Below are 14,373 nucleotides of genomic sequence, written 5' to 3' on the forward strand. Positions count from 1 at the left end.
TCGGGTCCTTGCCGCCGCCGCCGCAGCCACCCGAGGGGGCGGCTCCCAGGCATCGCCGGCGGTGGGCGGGGCTGGCCTGAGGCCCCGCCCTTCTCCGGCCCTTGAAACCCAGTCGCCAACAGGCTGCAGTCCCAGAAGGGAGCTGCTGTCTGAGGAGGAGGCTGCCTCTCTACTGGCCTCCACGAGAGTCCCTCGGATCGCTCTGGGCGCCCGAAGGGACCTCCCCAGGGACCTGCCTGCTCCACACCGCCCCGCCCCGCCCGGCGAGCCGCATCAGGTGCCCCAGCCCTAGCTCTACCTGCGGACTCCAGGCTTCTGGGGCTTGCAGAGGATGCTCGGGCCACCTGCGGTGACCTCGGGACAGCAGTGAGGTCCTCTACTCCTGTGCCAGGGGCTCCCCCAGGGGGCCGAGCATGGTGGTTTTCCCTTGGAACCTCCTGGCTTGGGACGTCTGAGAAGATACCTGCCATGAGGCTGTTCACTTGCTTCCTGCAGCTCCTGGCTGGGCTGGCACTGCCTGCTGTACCCCCCCAGGTAAGACCTATCCCAGCCTCAGCCTGGCCCCCCTTATCTTCCCAGCTGCCAGCACTCGGGGCAGGGGCTCTGAAATCACAGACCCACCCCCCGGGAGCCGCACCTCCAAGGATGTCCACACACTTCCCAGGAGCCAGGCTGGACCACGTCTTCTGGGAGGAGACCTCAGGCTGGGCTGTCCCAGACTCAAGCTCCGGGGTCTGTCTTGGCGGGGGAAGGGAAGCCACAGGGAAGGGAGGGAGGCTTCCTGTCTGGCCCCTGGAGCCCTGGTGGCTTTACTAAAAGCATCTCTCCTCTAATCCCTGGCGGGTCCCTGGCCTTGTGGTCAGGGTCGAGGCCCCATGACCAGGCAGGCACCCCCAGGACCTCTGACCTGGCCTGGTGGAGGGGAAGCCAGCTGAAGAGGCCATTGCTGGGGAGGCAGGCCCCTGCCCCCACCAGGGCTCTGGGTGAACCCAGGGCTTTTGGGTGGGCTGAGAACAAGACAAGAGGTCCCGCTGTGCCCTCTTTCCCGGGTGGGCAGTCGGAGTTCCCAAGTGCAGGGCCTGGGGAAGCAAGCAGGGCCCTTTTCCCAGGAGCTGGGTGAGTCTGGCTGGAAGCCAGCTTGGGCAGTGAGATCCTGACAAAGCCAATGAGAGCCCTTCCCACTGCACTGTCCTGCTGCCCCAGGAGTCCCCAGCCCCAGCCCAGGAGCGGGTGGGCTGGGCAGTCCTGCAGGGGCGGAAGAGCCCCACTGCCCGCCACTGCCTGCCTGCTGCAGGGCCGGCCAGAGGTGTAACGTTACCAGCAGCACCAGCTCATGGCGCCACCCACTCCAGCCCCTCGGCTCCCACCAGCTGATCACCTCCCCCACCCACCCACCCCAGGGTTTGGCACCCAGCCAAGGCGGGCTGCACAGGGCCCAACAGGGCTGGCCTGAGGCTGGGGAGAAGGGAGATCCCCTAAGAGTTGCAGGATCTTTGAGACATAGAAGGCAAGGGTCTCCAAAAGCCTATAACCTTCCACCCTATTCAAATGAGGAAACTGAGGCCAGAGGGTGGGGTGGGATCCACCCAGGGCCTGGTGAGATTTGAGTTGCCCTGGGAAGGAGGGACCTCTGAGCCAGGGGCTGGCAAGGAGCTCAGAGGGGCCTCTATGGTCTTGTCAGCTCAGCCCCAGAGCACGGAAGCCCAAGTTAAGTCCCCTCATCTCTGCCCTTTTCTATCCACAGCAGTGGGCCTTGTCTGCTGGGAACGGCTCATCCGAGGTAGAAGGTAAGCACGCTGGGCTGGGGGTGCACATGCTCGCCAAGCCAGCCCCTCCCAATCCTCTGCAGAGGATAAGAAGGGACTGGCATGAAGGACGGGTAGGAAGGGACTGGCATGATAGGAAGTTGGGGAGAGTCTGCAAGCTGGCTGACATCCTAGCTGACAAAGTCGGTGGGGCTTGAGAAACCTTCTATTGTGACCCAGAAGCCTAGTGAGATGTATTCCTGGGCCAGGGTCACCCAGCACACAGAGAGTGAGGCTGGGGCCAGTATATCCAGGGTTTGTTCGGTGGGCTCGGAGCCCCTTCTCAGTATAATGTAAGGAAGCAGATGGGGTCTTGGAGGGCGGTGCAGGCAGGGAGTGCCAGGGGCCACACTAGGGATCCAGGAGCCGGTTGCAGTGGGCAAGCAGTCAAGAGGATTAGGGAGGGGTGAGGGGACCTTCCCAGAAGCCCAGCCCTGGCGGAGCTGCAGGGATCTGACCAGGCCTTTCCATTGATTACAAACAGACAGAACATGAGTCGTGCCCTCCCCGGCCCCTCCACTCCGCATCCCGGGTTGCATCAAGAGGGAATCTTCAAAGGGTGTGTCATTTGCCAAAGGGACATACATGCAGAGGGCAGAAGGCCCATGCCAGGCCCCCTGCCTTGCTCCTCCCTCCCTACCTCTCTGGGACGTGCAGCAAAGCCACACACCACCACTGAAGCTTCCTCTCATGCTGTGGGAGAGGGAGCGTGTAGGGACGTGCACACACACACTTGTGTAGCCTCTGAGAGCTGGGAACACCCTCCCTCTGCCTGCCTGGTAGCCAGCCTCTCCTGGGCACCAAAAAGATGGGGGAGTAGCAGCCCCTAACTTCACAGACACTCTCCTCATCACCCTGCTATGCCCTCTGGGCCTGGCACAGTATTATTCTCTTGGGACTTGGGGAGGGACCCATCAGCCATCTCCACCCCATGACCTTTTTTATGCTTTTAGTGTATTTCAGGCAACAGTTACCAAAGAAGTCTGAACCTCAGTTTCCTCATCTATAAAATAGGAACATTAGATTACATGGTATCCAATGTTCTTTTTTTCAGATTGTGGGATTCCTTGACTCCCATGAAGGAGACACATGAGTATATATATCTCCCAGGGCCAGGGGTGAGGAGGCTAAGAAGTGTCATCCTATCATCCTAATCAGTCAGGGAGAGTTAGTGTGGCCAGGAGAAATAGCATGTGTTTTGGACCCCAGTTACCACAGTCTGAAAATGCCATCCCATCCTGCTAACATCAGACAAGAGACCACATGGTCTGTGCTTTGCAGCCATGGACATTGATTTTTACTATTCCCATTCATGGTGCTAGTATTGGGCGGTTACTATAATTTTGTGCTGGCCACCAGCTGTGAACTGGGAAGGCATTCATTTTTTTCCCCATTTTATAGCTGGAGAACTTGAGGCTCGGAGAGGTCCTTGGGATCACCTAAAGCCTCAGACACGCCCCAGGATATGTGGCAAGGTCGGTGCGCATAGCATCAGGCCTCCCAGTGGCTCATGACTGTGCAGGCATGAGCAGCGTGTCCCTTTCGGCAGGCTGGCTGTGTGCCCTGCCAGTGCCACGGAGAAGACACTTGCCGAACTCGGGCTGGTGGCCTGTGACTCTGCCCAGCTCTGTGGCCCCTCCCTAGGAGCTTGCTCTCAGGATTAAACACTTCCCTTCCTGTGTCTCCTCCAGTCCAGGTAGGTCATAGGCAGATGGAATCAGCCAGGGCTGGCGAGAGATCGCTAAGAGTTCGCCTGACGCCCTGGCAGCAGCCCCCCCCCCCCCCCCCCCCCCCCCCCCCCCCCCCCCCCCCCCCCCCCCCCCCCCCCCCGGGACCACCCAGCCCTGACCAGGTGACTGATCGAGCCACCACCACCGTCTCTAGTTCCTCTTGCCCCTACCCTGCCTCTGAGCGGGGCGGGAGTGCGGCAGAGGAAGTGCTCTCAGGAGCAGCTGAGCAGAGCTCTTTCCTGAGGGGCTCAGCCCACATCTGGGAGCAGTCACCACACTCCTGGAGCCAGCCCCTCACCCAGCCCCCTCGCAGAGCCCCCTGTGTTTCTCCCACATGCCCAGACAGTGGCCTCCAGAGACGAATTGCCCTTTTTCCTGGTGGCTGCTAGGTAAACCAGAGGAGCCAGCCTCCTTTTTAGCCCTCCCCCCTCCCCACCCCTCCCCTGCAGTCTGGACATGTGGCCCATGGAGCCTAGGTCCTGTTGACGTAGTCTGCATGGTGGGGTGTGGGGGTGAGGAAAGGAAATCCCTTCTGCTGCCAAGGCCCAGGCAGCTCTGCTAAACCTGGCCGTGGCCCTGACAGCCCAGGGGATTGGGAGTCCGTGCGTAGAATGGTATGGGGCTGAGGTGTCCCGTCGCTGTTACCATCCCCCTGCCCGATGGCTAGTACAGGAACAGGAGCCTGAGTTTCTGTGGCGCTTTGGCAACTGCTGTCCCTCTGCTGTTATTTATGTTGTCCGTGGCAGAGATGAAACATTCAGAGTTACACAGTGCTCGTGGCTTTTAGACTAAACATGCGCTCACAGAGTGACAATAGGGAGGTGTGGCTCTGACCTCGCGTGGAGGTTGGTGTCCTCAGGGCTGTGCAGCCGCTTCTGGGGAGAGGGTCTTGTTCACACTTGTGTCCGAGGAGAGTGTTCCCGTGGCCGGAACGGTAGGATCAAGGGAGGCATCCGGTCCCCCTCCTATCCCCGGGCCCAGCCCCTAGTGCTCCCTAAACAGGCAGGACAGAATGGAGCGGCAGACGCCCAGATAAGCACAGTTTATTGCCTCTGTGGCCGCCTCGGCCAGCTCCACGTGGACACACCGCCTCGGGTATTTTCCACCAGCTTGCAGCCTTTCCCAAGGGCCTCTGCTAGGGCTGAAGTTTATTTTCCCTCTGCGATTACCCTGAGACTCACAGCCTCACAGGTTAAGTGGAATGGACTTCGGCCCCTTCTACCTCCTAGGAAAGGCCATGGAAGGAAGTGAGGATGGCTAGGAGCGGCCGTTGCTCCAGGGCAGAGGCTGCAGGGTCCCCAGGTGATCCAACTCCCCTGTCCTTACCCATCAGCTGAGGACAACCATCAGGTATAGAGCAGATGACCCAGAGTTAGGAAGTGTTTCTCTGCCCGCGGTCTCAAGGCTGGGCTGGGCTGGCCTGGTGTGCACGCACAGAATCCCAGACCATGTGTCAGAGCCAAGAGTGACCTTAGCAACCATCTATTCCCAGTCTTCTTGTTTTTCGCCAGCTGAGGAAACTGATATACCCAGAAAGGTTAAGTGACCTCCCCAAGGTCACACAGCCAGTATAGGGCCAGAACTAGAAACCAGGTCTCCTAACTCAGGCTACTCACTTCCTGTGAGCCTCTGGGACCAGGCCTCCCAGCCTTTGCTTGAAGGAATCTTTTGAGAGATTCCAGATCAGCCCACAAAAGATCCTGGTCACAACCACCAGTATGTGGTGGGGGTCAGGGATGTCCCTGATAATCCCCAATAACTGTCATCTAATCAATCAGTAATTACTTAGCCTATTTTTATTGGGTGCTTGGGTCCCTGTCCTCTTGGAGACTGGATTTGGTTGTAAAGGAGATAAGAGCCACTAGTGGCCAAGATAAGGTAAAACTTAGGGGCCAAATTATGCTCAAAGGAGAAACATCTGTTCATACTGGGAAAGTCGGAGAAGGCTCTGGAGAGGAGGCGGGGTAGTGGACTTTTTTGGTTAGAAGCAGGATGAGGACGGAGAGCACAAGGTGGGAGTATAGCTCAGGGGTAGAGCATTTGACCGCGAAACAAGAGCACATCCCAAAAGTAGGGATAATGGTGATACTGCCAAGCTCGATGTGAGGGCTGGTCCCACTGAAATGGAAGGTGTTATGGACAGGGCACACTGCTGGCCTTGGCCTTGGCTGCCAGGTAGAGGAGCTGGCTCAGAGTGGAGCAGAAAATAGGGACGAAAGGGAGGCTAACCCTCCCCGTGGGACTCTACAAGCCAATCATGCAGAACTGACCGTTCTCTGCAAATTCCCCAAGATCGAGGAAGCAGTAGATCAGGGCTGAGAAAGACCCAGAGGGCCCGAGGAGCTGCCAAGACACACGCTCTTCAAAGCTCCAAGAGCACCACAGCAGATGTGGGTGCCTGCATTGAGAATAGAGCAGAGAGGCCAGATGCAGCGAAACTCCATCCTGCCTGTGGTTTCTGTCCGGCAGAAGAGCTAAGGGTCCAGCGGTCATTCCAGAGGCATCGCGGCGGGAGTTCAGAGCACAGAGAGCTCAGACAGGCTGGAGACTCCTTCCTGGAGGAGGGAGTGTGGGCTGAGCCCCAAAGGCCCTGTAGGGCTGGGGGAGCTGGCATTGGGGCTTTGAGGGGCAGGCTCCTCCTGACTTGACCCAGCTGTCCGTGCCCCCTTGTAGTGGTGCCCTTCCAGGAAGTGTGGGGCCGCAGCTACTGCCGGGCGCTGGAGAGGCTGGTGGATGTCGTGACGGAGTACCCCGGCGAAGTGCAGCACATGTTCAGCCCCTCCTGCGTCTCCCTGCTGCGCTGCACCGGCTGCTGCGGGGATGAGAACCTGCACTGCGTGCCGGTAGAGACGGTCAATGTCACCATGCAGGTAAGGAGGGAAGGAGAGCAGGCCAACGTCCTGGGACCGGAATGGACTCCAAGACCCCAGCCCTCCCCATCCCAGCACAGTGCTCCCCCCCCACCCCCCGCACGAGCCCCATCCCCAAATGGAGCCCTCTCATTTCCTTCATTACCAGCTTTCTTGTGCACTAGTCTGGTCCTACCCCAGACCCATGGGTATCTGGTGCTCTGAAAGGAAATCTGTTCAGATTCAAGAAGCCCTTGTGTCTACCAGGAGCATTTGGTGCCCTGAGCCTTGTGTGTGTGCATACACGTGCATGCGTACACACACACATGCATATAGACCTTGTTTATTAAGCGCTTGCTAGTAAGGCCAAGCTCTGTGCTAGGTGCTTCCTAAATGTTATTTCTGTTACCTCAACATTCAGTCCTTCAAGGCAAGTGTTATTTACATTTCACCGATGAAGAGCTTAAGGTTCAGAGTTGTCATTTCACTCGCTCAGCAGGCAGAAGAACCAAGACTGTACATAGGTCTCTCTGACTCCAGAGCAGAGCCCCCTTTCCTGCGCTATTGCCACGCTGGTGGCTGTGGGCAAGGGGGGTCAGGGGCCCCCTCAGATCCGCATGCAGACGTGTGGCTATTTACCCCCCAACTCATAGCACAGTGAAAGTGTGTGATCCAAAGGCTGGTGAGAAGCAGAGTCAGGTCCTCCTTGCAGGGAGAGGGGGAGAGAACGTTGGAAACCCAGGGGCCATCCCCCAATCTCGGCATCAAACCTTTGTCTCCCTGAAGCTCTTGAAGATCCACTCTGAGGACCCGCCTTCCTACGTGGAGCTGACATTCTCTCAGCACGTCCGTTGCGAGTGCAGGTAGGTCCCCGGGGAGCAGCAGGGACAGGCCCTTCTCACTGTGCAGCTCAGCCCAGTGGCCGCCCATCCCTCCTGCGCTGTCTTCCTGGCCGAGGGAGATGATGGAAATCGGGGACTGGTGGCAGCTGCCTTGTATCCGCCACATCACCCCGTTTAGCCTGGGGAAGCGGTCCCATCAGCTGGGGCACAGCTGCCTGAGAAGCCACAGGGGCAGAGGAAGCCTGGGTCTGTCCTAGACTGGCTAGGGCTGGGGGCACACCCTCCCCCTCCCTGAGGTGGCAGGGAGCCGCCACAGCCCTGGCGGAGGTGCCTGGGGCAAAGACATTGCTAGCCCGGACTTGGTCCAGGGAAGGAACGACTGGCTTGAGGGGCCCAGAGAGGGACAAGCTCTGGCAGGAGAAAAGTGGCAGAAAGATGGAGTCAGCCTCCACCTGGCAGAGTCTTTGCCCAGGGCACCCTGAACATTGGTTACCAGGTGCAGCAGGCCTGGCACTTTAACCAGGCTCAGGGAGGAGAGAAATGGGCTGGGACCCTGGGCCATAGATGGAGGCACCAGACTAGAGGTCCTGAGCCCTAACCTGAGGCCAGATGACAGGGGAAGAAGCACCATTTATTGTGTGTACCTCTTCTGTGCCACATATCAGGCACTTGAATGTTTTCTGATTTATTCAGCAAACATTTATTGGGTGCCAGCTGTATGCCAGGCACTGTCCTAGATGCTTGGGATACAGTGGTGAACAACGCAAATAAGGTCCCTCCCCTCATAACAACCCTAGGAGGTAGGTACTAGTGCCATCCCCATTTCACAAATGAGGAAACTGAGGCTAATGAGGGGATCCCAGCCTATATAATCCCTAAGCCTGCCATTTCTCATGCCGCTTCTCATGACCATAACCACATTCCTCAGGAGCCCCAGTCTGCCCTGGGATTGGTCCTGCCCACCGTCCAGGGCTCTGGCCACCCCTTTTGAACCAAAGCCTAGGCTCTAGGCCCTCTTCACTCTACCTCTATTGGAGGCCCTGCTTCAGTCCATTTCCTCCCTTCCGTCCTGGCCAGGGCTCAGCTATGTAACAATAGTTCAGTAATGAGCCTTCCCGGGCACAGAGCCAGACGGTGACATTTCACCTTCTACGTCACCTCTGCCCTCATAGCCACCCTTTTGGGGCAGGCAGGCTAAGGAGACGAAGGCTCAGAGACTGTCTCTGACCGGGCCAAGATGGCAGAGACATGACCAGGCAGTTCCAAGATGCCCTAGTACTGTGTGCGGACTCCTAAAGACGACAGCCAGCCTGGGGCAGCATCCCCCCCACCCCAAAACTGTTACAACACTGCCCACGCCCCCACCCCTGTTCCCAGGGGAGACTGAGGCCCTGTTCCCTCCAACAGGCTGGGCACCAGTGACACCTTTCTTCTCACTTCTGGGCCAATAGCCACAGCCCCGGAGGCAGAGCCAGCACGTGCCTGGTGACTGTGGGGCTCCTGCTCACCTCCCTTCATGTCACCCCCTCATGCACTTGCCCTGCTGTCGCCTGCAGTGTCATACATCCCTGGGGCAGCAGTTGTGCCCTGACAGGCAGCCTGAGCTGGCGGCAACCATCCTCCAGTCCATGGCTTTGCCCCTCATTCACTGTCCTTGCAGAAACTCCCAGAATGCACTCTGCGAGGAACGGCAGGTACAAGGGAAGGAACTGAACAGAGAAAGTCAGCAGAGAACAAACTCACAGGACCACAGACCTGATGCCACCAGGTTGAGGCGTGCACACGGGTGTGGGAAGGGTCCCCAAGAGGAGGTTCCTCACTCTCGTGGTGGGGTCACAAGAGCCTTGAGGGGAAGTTGAAGTCCAGAGGCCTCTGGCCATCCCTCCCTCACCGGCTCCATCCTGCCCCCTGGTGGTGTCAGCACTAACTTCAGGACCACCTCTCAGGTGCCGGGGTGGCAGGGAGCCCCTACTTACTGGTTTCCTGATTGTCCCCTGGTCTCTCTGTCTGTTTTCCCAGGCCTCTGCGGGAGAAGATGAAGCCCGAAAGGTAAGTGGCCTGGCTGGGGCTCCGGGCTATTCTCGGGCCTGCCAGCCTCTGTCCTAGCATGGGGGGCCCCCAGCCACTTTGTCTTGACGCTTTTGGCTTATTGCAGGAGGAGACCCAAGGGCAGGGGGAAGAGGAAGAGAGAGAAGCAGAGACCCAGAGACTGCCACCTGTGAGTGCGCGGAGGGGGGGACCAGGGATGGCAAGGAGGCTGGGCCAGAGGGGGCCCCTGCCCCGCCAGCAGGGATCAGTGGTCGGGAAGGGGAAAGGCAAGGCCCAGGGCAGTCTTGGGGCAGAACAGGCAACAGGCGTCTCCTAGGGAATCTAGGGCCCAGGAAGCATCAGGGGAACTTTGTTCTTGATGTGGCTTAGCCCTGAGTCTCTTCATGGCCTTTAGCGAGTCATGTCACCTCTCCAAACCTCATTTTCCTCTGTGGTAAAAGGAGGGGAACATTCAGTCATTCTACAGACACCTACCAAGCACGTACTGTGTGCCACGTTCCTCAATGGACAAACCAACAGGATTCTTGCTCCTACAGCACTTATATTCTAGTGAGCAAAATTGTAGCAGCTGAAAACACATCCAGGGCTACTTCCTAGTGGCCCTGGGGAAGGTGCACTCCCCCACTGGCTCCCAGGCCAGTATTTTTGCCACTACCTGCCCCCCACCCCATCCGCACAGGGGACCTTGGCGTCCACCGGCTTCCTCTTTCCCTCTCGATGTTACCTGCCCATCTTGGCTTTACACCTGGAGGCCCAGGCTGGAGCCCAGGCCTGCTTGTGGCTGGAAGAGGATTAGAGAGAGGAAAACCCAAATCTCCAAGAGTAGGTAGTAAAAATAAATATTGCACAGGCACAGAAATTTAGACACGTGGTGGTTCTCCTTCACAGCTTGCCTCTTCCCAACGCTAAGACTCCAGGAAATCATTTCAGACCATGGGACTGAGCTGAGCCATGTGCTACCCCATGAGCCCCCGCTCTGCGAACAGAGATTTCCACCCTTCCCTGTGAGGACAGGGACTCTGGGGATGTCAGTCCCCTCGATATGTGAGGCCCACTTCTCCCTTGGGCCCAGGCAAGTCGATTCAGAGGACCCTGCAGCCCCTGGCAGGCAGCCCCACGTAGGAAGTGTCCCATTCCTCCATCTGCCAAGACAGTGGTCCTCTAGCATCTCGTTTGGGAATCTCCTGAGAGACTTTCAAAACCCATGTGCTCCCTCGCTTCTTTTTATGTTTTTATTTTCAAGAGAGAGAGAGAGACACAGAATCCGAAACAGGCTCCAGGCTCTGAGCTGTCAGCACAGAGCCCAAAGCAAGGCTTGAACTCGTGAACTGTGAGATCATGACCTGAGCTGAAGTCGGACGCTTAACTGACTGAGCCACCCAGGCGCCCCATCTCTTCCTTTTTTTAAAGTTGACATTGAACTTTTAAACATCAAAAGTTCATCAAAATTATAAATAGTTACAAAAGATACCATTTCTGGTATGCTATAAATATTAATGTTTTAATGAAGTCATTGTATAATTCTTTGGGTACACCCTATAGAATCAGCCACCCAATTACTTACTATCACTCACTTTTTAAAAAATGTGAACGTTTTGCTTTAATATTTGCATATTTACATTGCTTCTTTTTAACTTGAACCTGGGTTTCCATACCACTTCCTCATAGAATTTCAGCCTAATTTAATTTTTTTGTTTTTTTTAATGTTTATTTTTGAGAGAGAGAGAAAGAGAGAGAGAGGGGCAGAGGGAGAGGGAGACACAGAATCCAAAGCAGTCTCCAGGCTCTGAGAAGCAGGCTCCAGGCTCTGAACTGTCAGCACAGAGCCGGACATGGGGCTTGAATTCACAGAGTATGTGATCATGACCTGAGCTGAATTCAGATGCTTAACTGACTGAGCCACCCAGGCGCCCCTAATTCCATATATTTTTAATGTTCAAAAATCCATTATGCGTCTCCTTGTCATATTTATCTGCCATAACAATGGTGTATAAATTTGAATTGTTTTCATTTTCCTGTGAACAGAAAACTCTAAGTTCTTTCCTGGAATAAATTATCACAGTAATCATTAGTAGTACCAATTGATTAGAACAGCACAAATACATCATATTTTAATAAATGTTAAACATAAAAGTATAATCAATCTTACTGGGAATGCATCTCAGTGAGACAGAGGTCACTGCTCTTTTTAATTAGTTAATGAATCCACTAATGAATATTACCTCCTACCAGACCGAGACAGGATTCAGCATTAATTCCGTTTTCATTTTTTATTAGAGGGAAAGATTGAGAAACGATGCTCCCAGAAATAAGTAAATGGAACTAGATGTCATACGGTCATTTGAACTTCTTCCAAGTTATTTGCCAAAAGCCTCAAGGTGATCTGCTGACAAAAATTATTTCTCTTGGCTTATTAGCTGACAGTTCCGTTAAATTGTCCTTCAATGTTGTTGGAAGCAAAGACTTGGAAACCACTGGACTTGCAAAAGCCTTGCTTACCCCATCATTGGCCACGTCTCCCTTTTTAGCACCTACATCAGTATTTCAAGTTGTTCTTTGGTCGCTGTCCCCACCCCCAATACTTGTATCCTGGGGCAAAGTACTGACCCGGATTTGGAAAGATTCTCTTAACACCGCCTATACTCACATACCCCTTGGACAATCTTCATGCACATCTAGGGTCGCTCGTACCCCTGTTAGAAAACTGCTGTCCTAGAATAACTGGAGGCAGTATTGCATAGAGCCAGGCTGGGTTCAAGGTTGGCTCTGTCAACGACTAACTATGTGACTCAGCTCTGTCACCGACTAACTATGTAACCCCAGACAAGTTTCTTAACCTTTCTGAGCCTTAGTTGTTTTTTGTTTTTGTATTTGTTTTTGCTTTTGCTTTTGCTTTTGTTTTGTCTTCTAAAGGGTAATGATAGCAGGGGCTTCCTCATAGGATGTTGGTAAAGGGCCATGAAAGAGTGCTTAGCACAGGGCTGGGCGCGTAGGTAAGTGCTTGGTGAAGGGTAACTCCTCGCTCCTTGGCCTCGGTGCAAGCAGCGACCCAGGAATGTGGCCATCTCCCTGTGCTCCCTGTCCAAGCTCTCCCTCCAGGTCTGTCCCCCCCTCCCATAGGAGGGACCCCGCCCTCCCAGGGTGCTGATACCCGCTTTCTGTGTTTGGTCTCTGGCAGGTGCAGCAATACTGTTCCCCGGAGGTAACTAGCGCCTCTGAAGAGAGACCCAACACCCGGCTCCTGTATTTATTACCGTCACACTCAGTTACCTCCCAGCTGACACCTGCCCTCTATTTATTAGCCAATTGTATCCCTGCTGAATGACTTGCTTCCTCCAAGATGAGGGGCAGGGAGGGACAGGACCCTCAGGAATTCAGTGCCTTAAACAGAACGTGAGAGAAAGAAAGAAGGCAGCCACGGACCCACGTGTGCTTCAGCTGCTCAGGAAGCACACCGACGTGCGGCTTTGTGAGGGGCACGCCAGGGCCCGGCGAAGTCCCCGGAGCAGGAGACAGGATGGGACCTGCAGCCTGTTCCGGCCTTGGGCTGCGCAGACCAGCAGCGCTGGCTTTGGGAGCTCCAAGCCCAGGCAGGGGTGGAGAAGCCTGTTCTGACGCCTGGGCCCAGGCTGGAGGGGAAGGCACCCCGGGGATGGAGGGGCCCCTCTGCTTCCTCCTCCTCCCCCAGGCAGCAGCCCTGCACCCTGGAGTTCCGCTGGTTCGGCTCTGGAGTCCGGTGCTTGCCAGGGGGGCCTTTGCCACTCCTCACACCCTAGGTCTGTCCTGACGTCTCGCCGCTGCTTGTGCCGGGACACTGTTCTTTATGGTCCAGGCATAACTACCCGCCCCTCTCAGGGACATGAGCAAAGAGGCGGCCCTAGGCTGGACGTGGAGCAAGCCGCCCCTCAGTGGCTGTCCAACTGCCAAGCCAGATTCTCTTGAATAAAGTATTCTAGTCTGGAAACAGCCTTCCCAGAGCAGTGTGTCTGCCGGAGCAGCGGGCGACAGCAGCAAAAACGTGGGAGCAGGGCGGAAAAAGGAGGACGTGCTGGGGGCAGCTCCGGCCACTCCTGCGGCCCCTTAAGTGTGTTCTCCCCCAGCTGCTTCAAGCAGACCCTGGGTCCACTCCTCCTAACGTGAGGGGTTCCCAAGATGTAATCGTGGCCTTGATGTGGGGGGCCCTGGCCCCAGCCACCCTGATTACCCTCAAATTCAAGAGCACACCCCGTTTCTCCTCCCCGCAGGGCCATCCCACTCGGTCCAGGGCCTGGCCCCCTGGACACGGTGTGAATCGGGGCTCCCAGGTTTCTCCCGGCCTTTTGGGGGAGATGTCCCAGCTGCTACGTCCTAGCCGGCTCAAGCTGCTACATGCGGGCGGGAGTCCACAGATGCTGCCGAATTTCTTCTTCCTTCTACCTCCCATCTTCCTGGCCCTCCTCCTGAACACCTTGGCATGAAATGAGAAAAAAAATTCTTTTTTCTTTTTTCAGTCCAAACCTCATGCTGTCAGATTCCCACCTGCCTGTAACCTGCAAGGCGTGTGTGTGTGTGTGTGTGTGTGTGTGTGTGTGTGTGTGTGTTTATGTTGTGTGTGTGTTGTGGGAGGGGGAACTCCCCACTTCTGTCATTTGAGGAGGCTCAGGACAAGCCCACAGGACCCAGTGGGCAGGGGCTGGCCTCAGGCTTTGGAGGGAAGCCATGGACGGTCCAGTAGGGGTGGGGTGGGGTGGGGCAGCCCTGCTGAGGCAGCTGCCCTTGGCAGTGTGTTCACTGAGGCCTGGACCCCCCCCCAACCCCCGCCCCGGAGGGACACTGGTCAGAATGTGCTTCTGGCATGGTCACAGAGGGGTGTGGGCTGGCCTTAGGGGACACACTTTACAGGAGATGCACTTCTCTCCCACTTCTCTGCTCTTGGGCTGTAGCCATCCTGAGCCACTGCCTTCGACAGACTGAAAGCTATAAGAGCACCCCTTCCCCTCGGCCAAGCCTTTGGCTCAGCTCCAAGGACCCCAGCCCGGCCCTGGTAGCATGTCCAAGGCGCTTAGCCCTACAGGGCTGCTCACTTGGAGGTAAACTTCTCCACCCCAGTGAGCTCTGT

At 56.3% G+C, this 14,373-nt stretch overlaps 1 protein-coding gene across 3 annotated transcripts; it reads left to right on the forward strand.

Moving 5' to 3' along the window:
* Positions 1-158: 158 nt before the first annotated feature.
* PGF (placental growth factor) lies at positions 159-13,762 on the forward strand. 3 transcript variants are annotated; one of them, XM_029952509.1, is made up of 8 exons: positions 159-534; positions 1,745-1,787; positions 6,209-6,405; positions 7,171-7,247; positions 8,887-8,994; positions 9,246-9,275; positions 9,382-9,444; positions 12,454-13,762. In XM_029952509.1, the coding sequence occupies exons 1-8, from the start codon at positions 469-471 to the stop codon at positions 12,479-12,481; spliced, it is 612 nt and encodes a 203-aa protein (XP_029808369.1). In that variant the 5' UTR covers positions 159-468; the 3' UTR covers positions 12,482-13,762. The 3 variants fall into 3 exon arrangements, with proteins under 3 accessions (XP_029808369.1, XP_029808367.1, XP_029808368.1); XM_029952507.1 differs by lacking the exon at positions 9,382-9,444 and having other exon boundaries at positions 383-534; XM_029952508.1 differs by lacking the exons at positions 8,887-8,994; positions 9,382-9,444 and having other exon boundaries at positions 383-534.
* The last annotated feature ends 611 nt before the right edge of the window (positions 13,763-14,373 follow it).

Source organism: Suricata suricatta, chromosome 9, assembly GCF_006229205.1.
Source record: "Suricata suricatta isolate VVHF042 chromosome 9, meerkat_22Aug2017_6uvM2_HiC, whole genome shotgun sequence".
Classification (NCBI taxonomy): domain Eukaryota; kingdom Metazoa; phylum Chordata; class Mammalia; order Carnivora; family Herpestidae; genus Suricata; species Suricata suricatta.

Excerpts from the sequence above, each read along its gene's own strand:
- PGF (XM_029952509.1), top strand. The coding sequence starts at position 469 with ATGAGGCTGTTCACTTGCTTCCTGCAGCTCCTGGCTGGGCTGGCACTG. Across the intron at positions 1,788-6,208 it reads CGGCTCATCCGAGGTAGAAG|TGGTGCCCTTCCAGGAAGTG; the intron begins GTAAGCACGCTG and ends GCCCCCTTGTAG. Across the intron at positions 9,276-9,381 it reads GAGAAGATGAAGCCCGAAAG|GAGGAGACCCAAGGGCAGGG; the intron begins GTAAGTGGCCTG and ends GGCTTATTGCAG.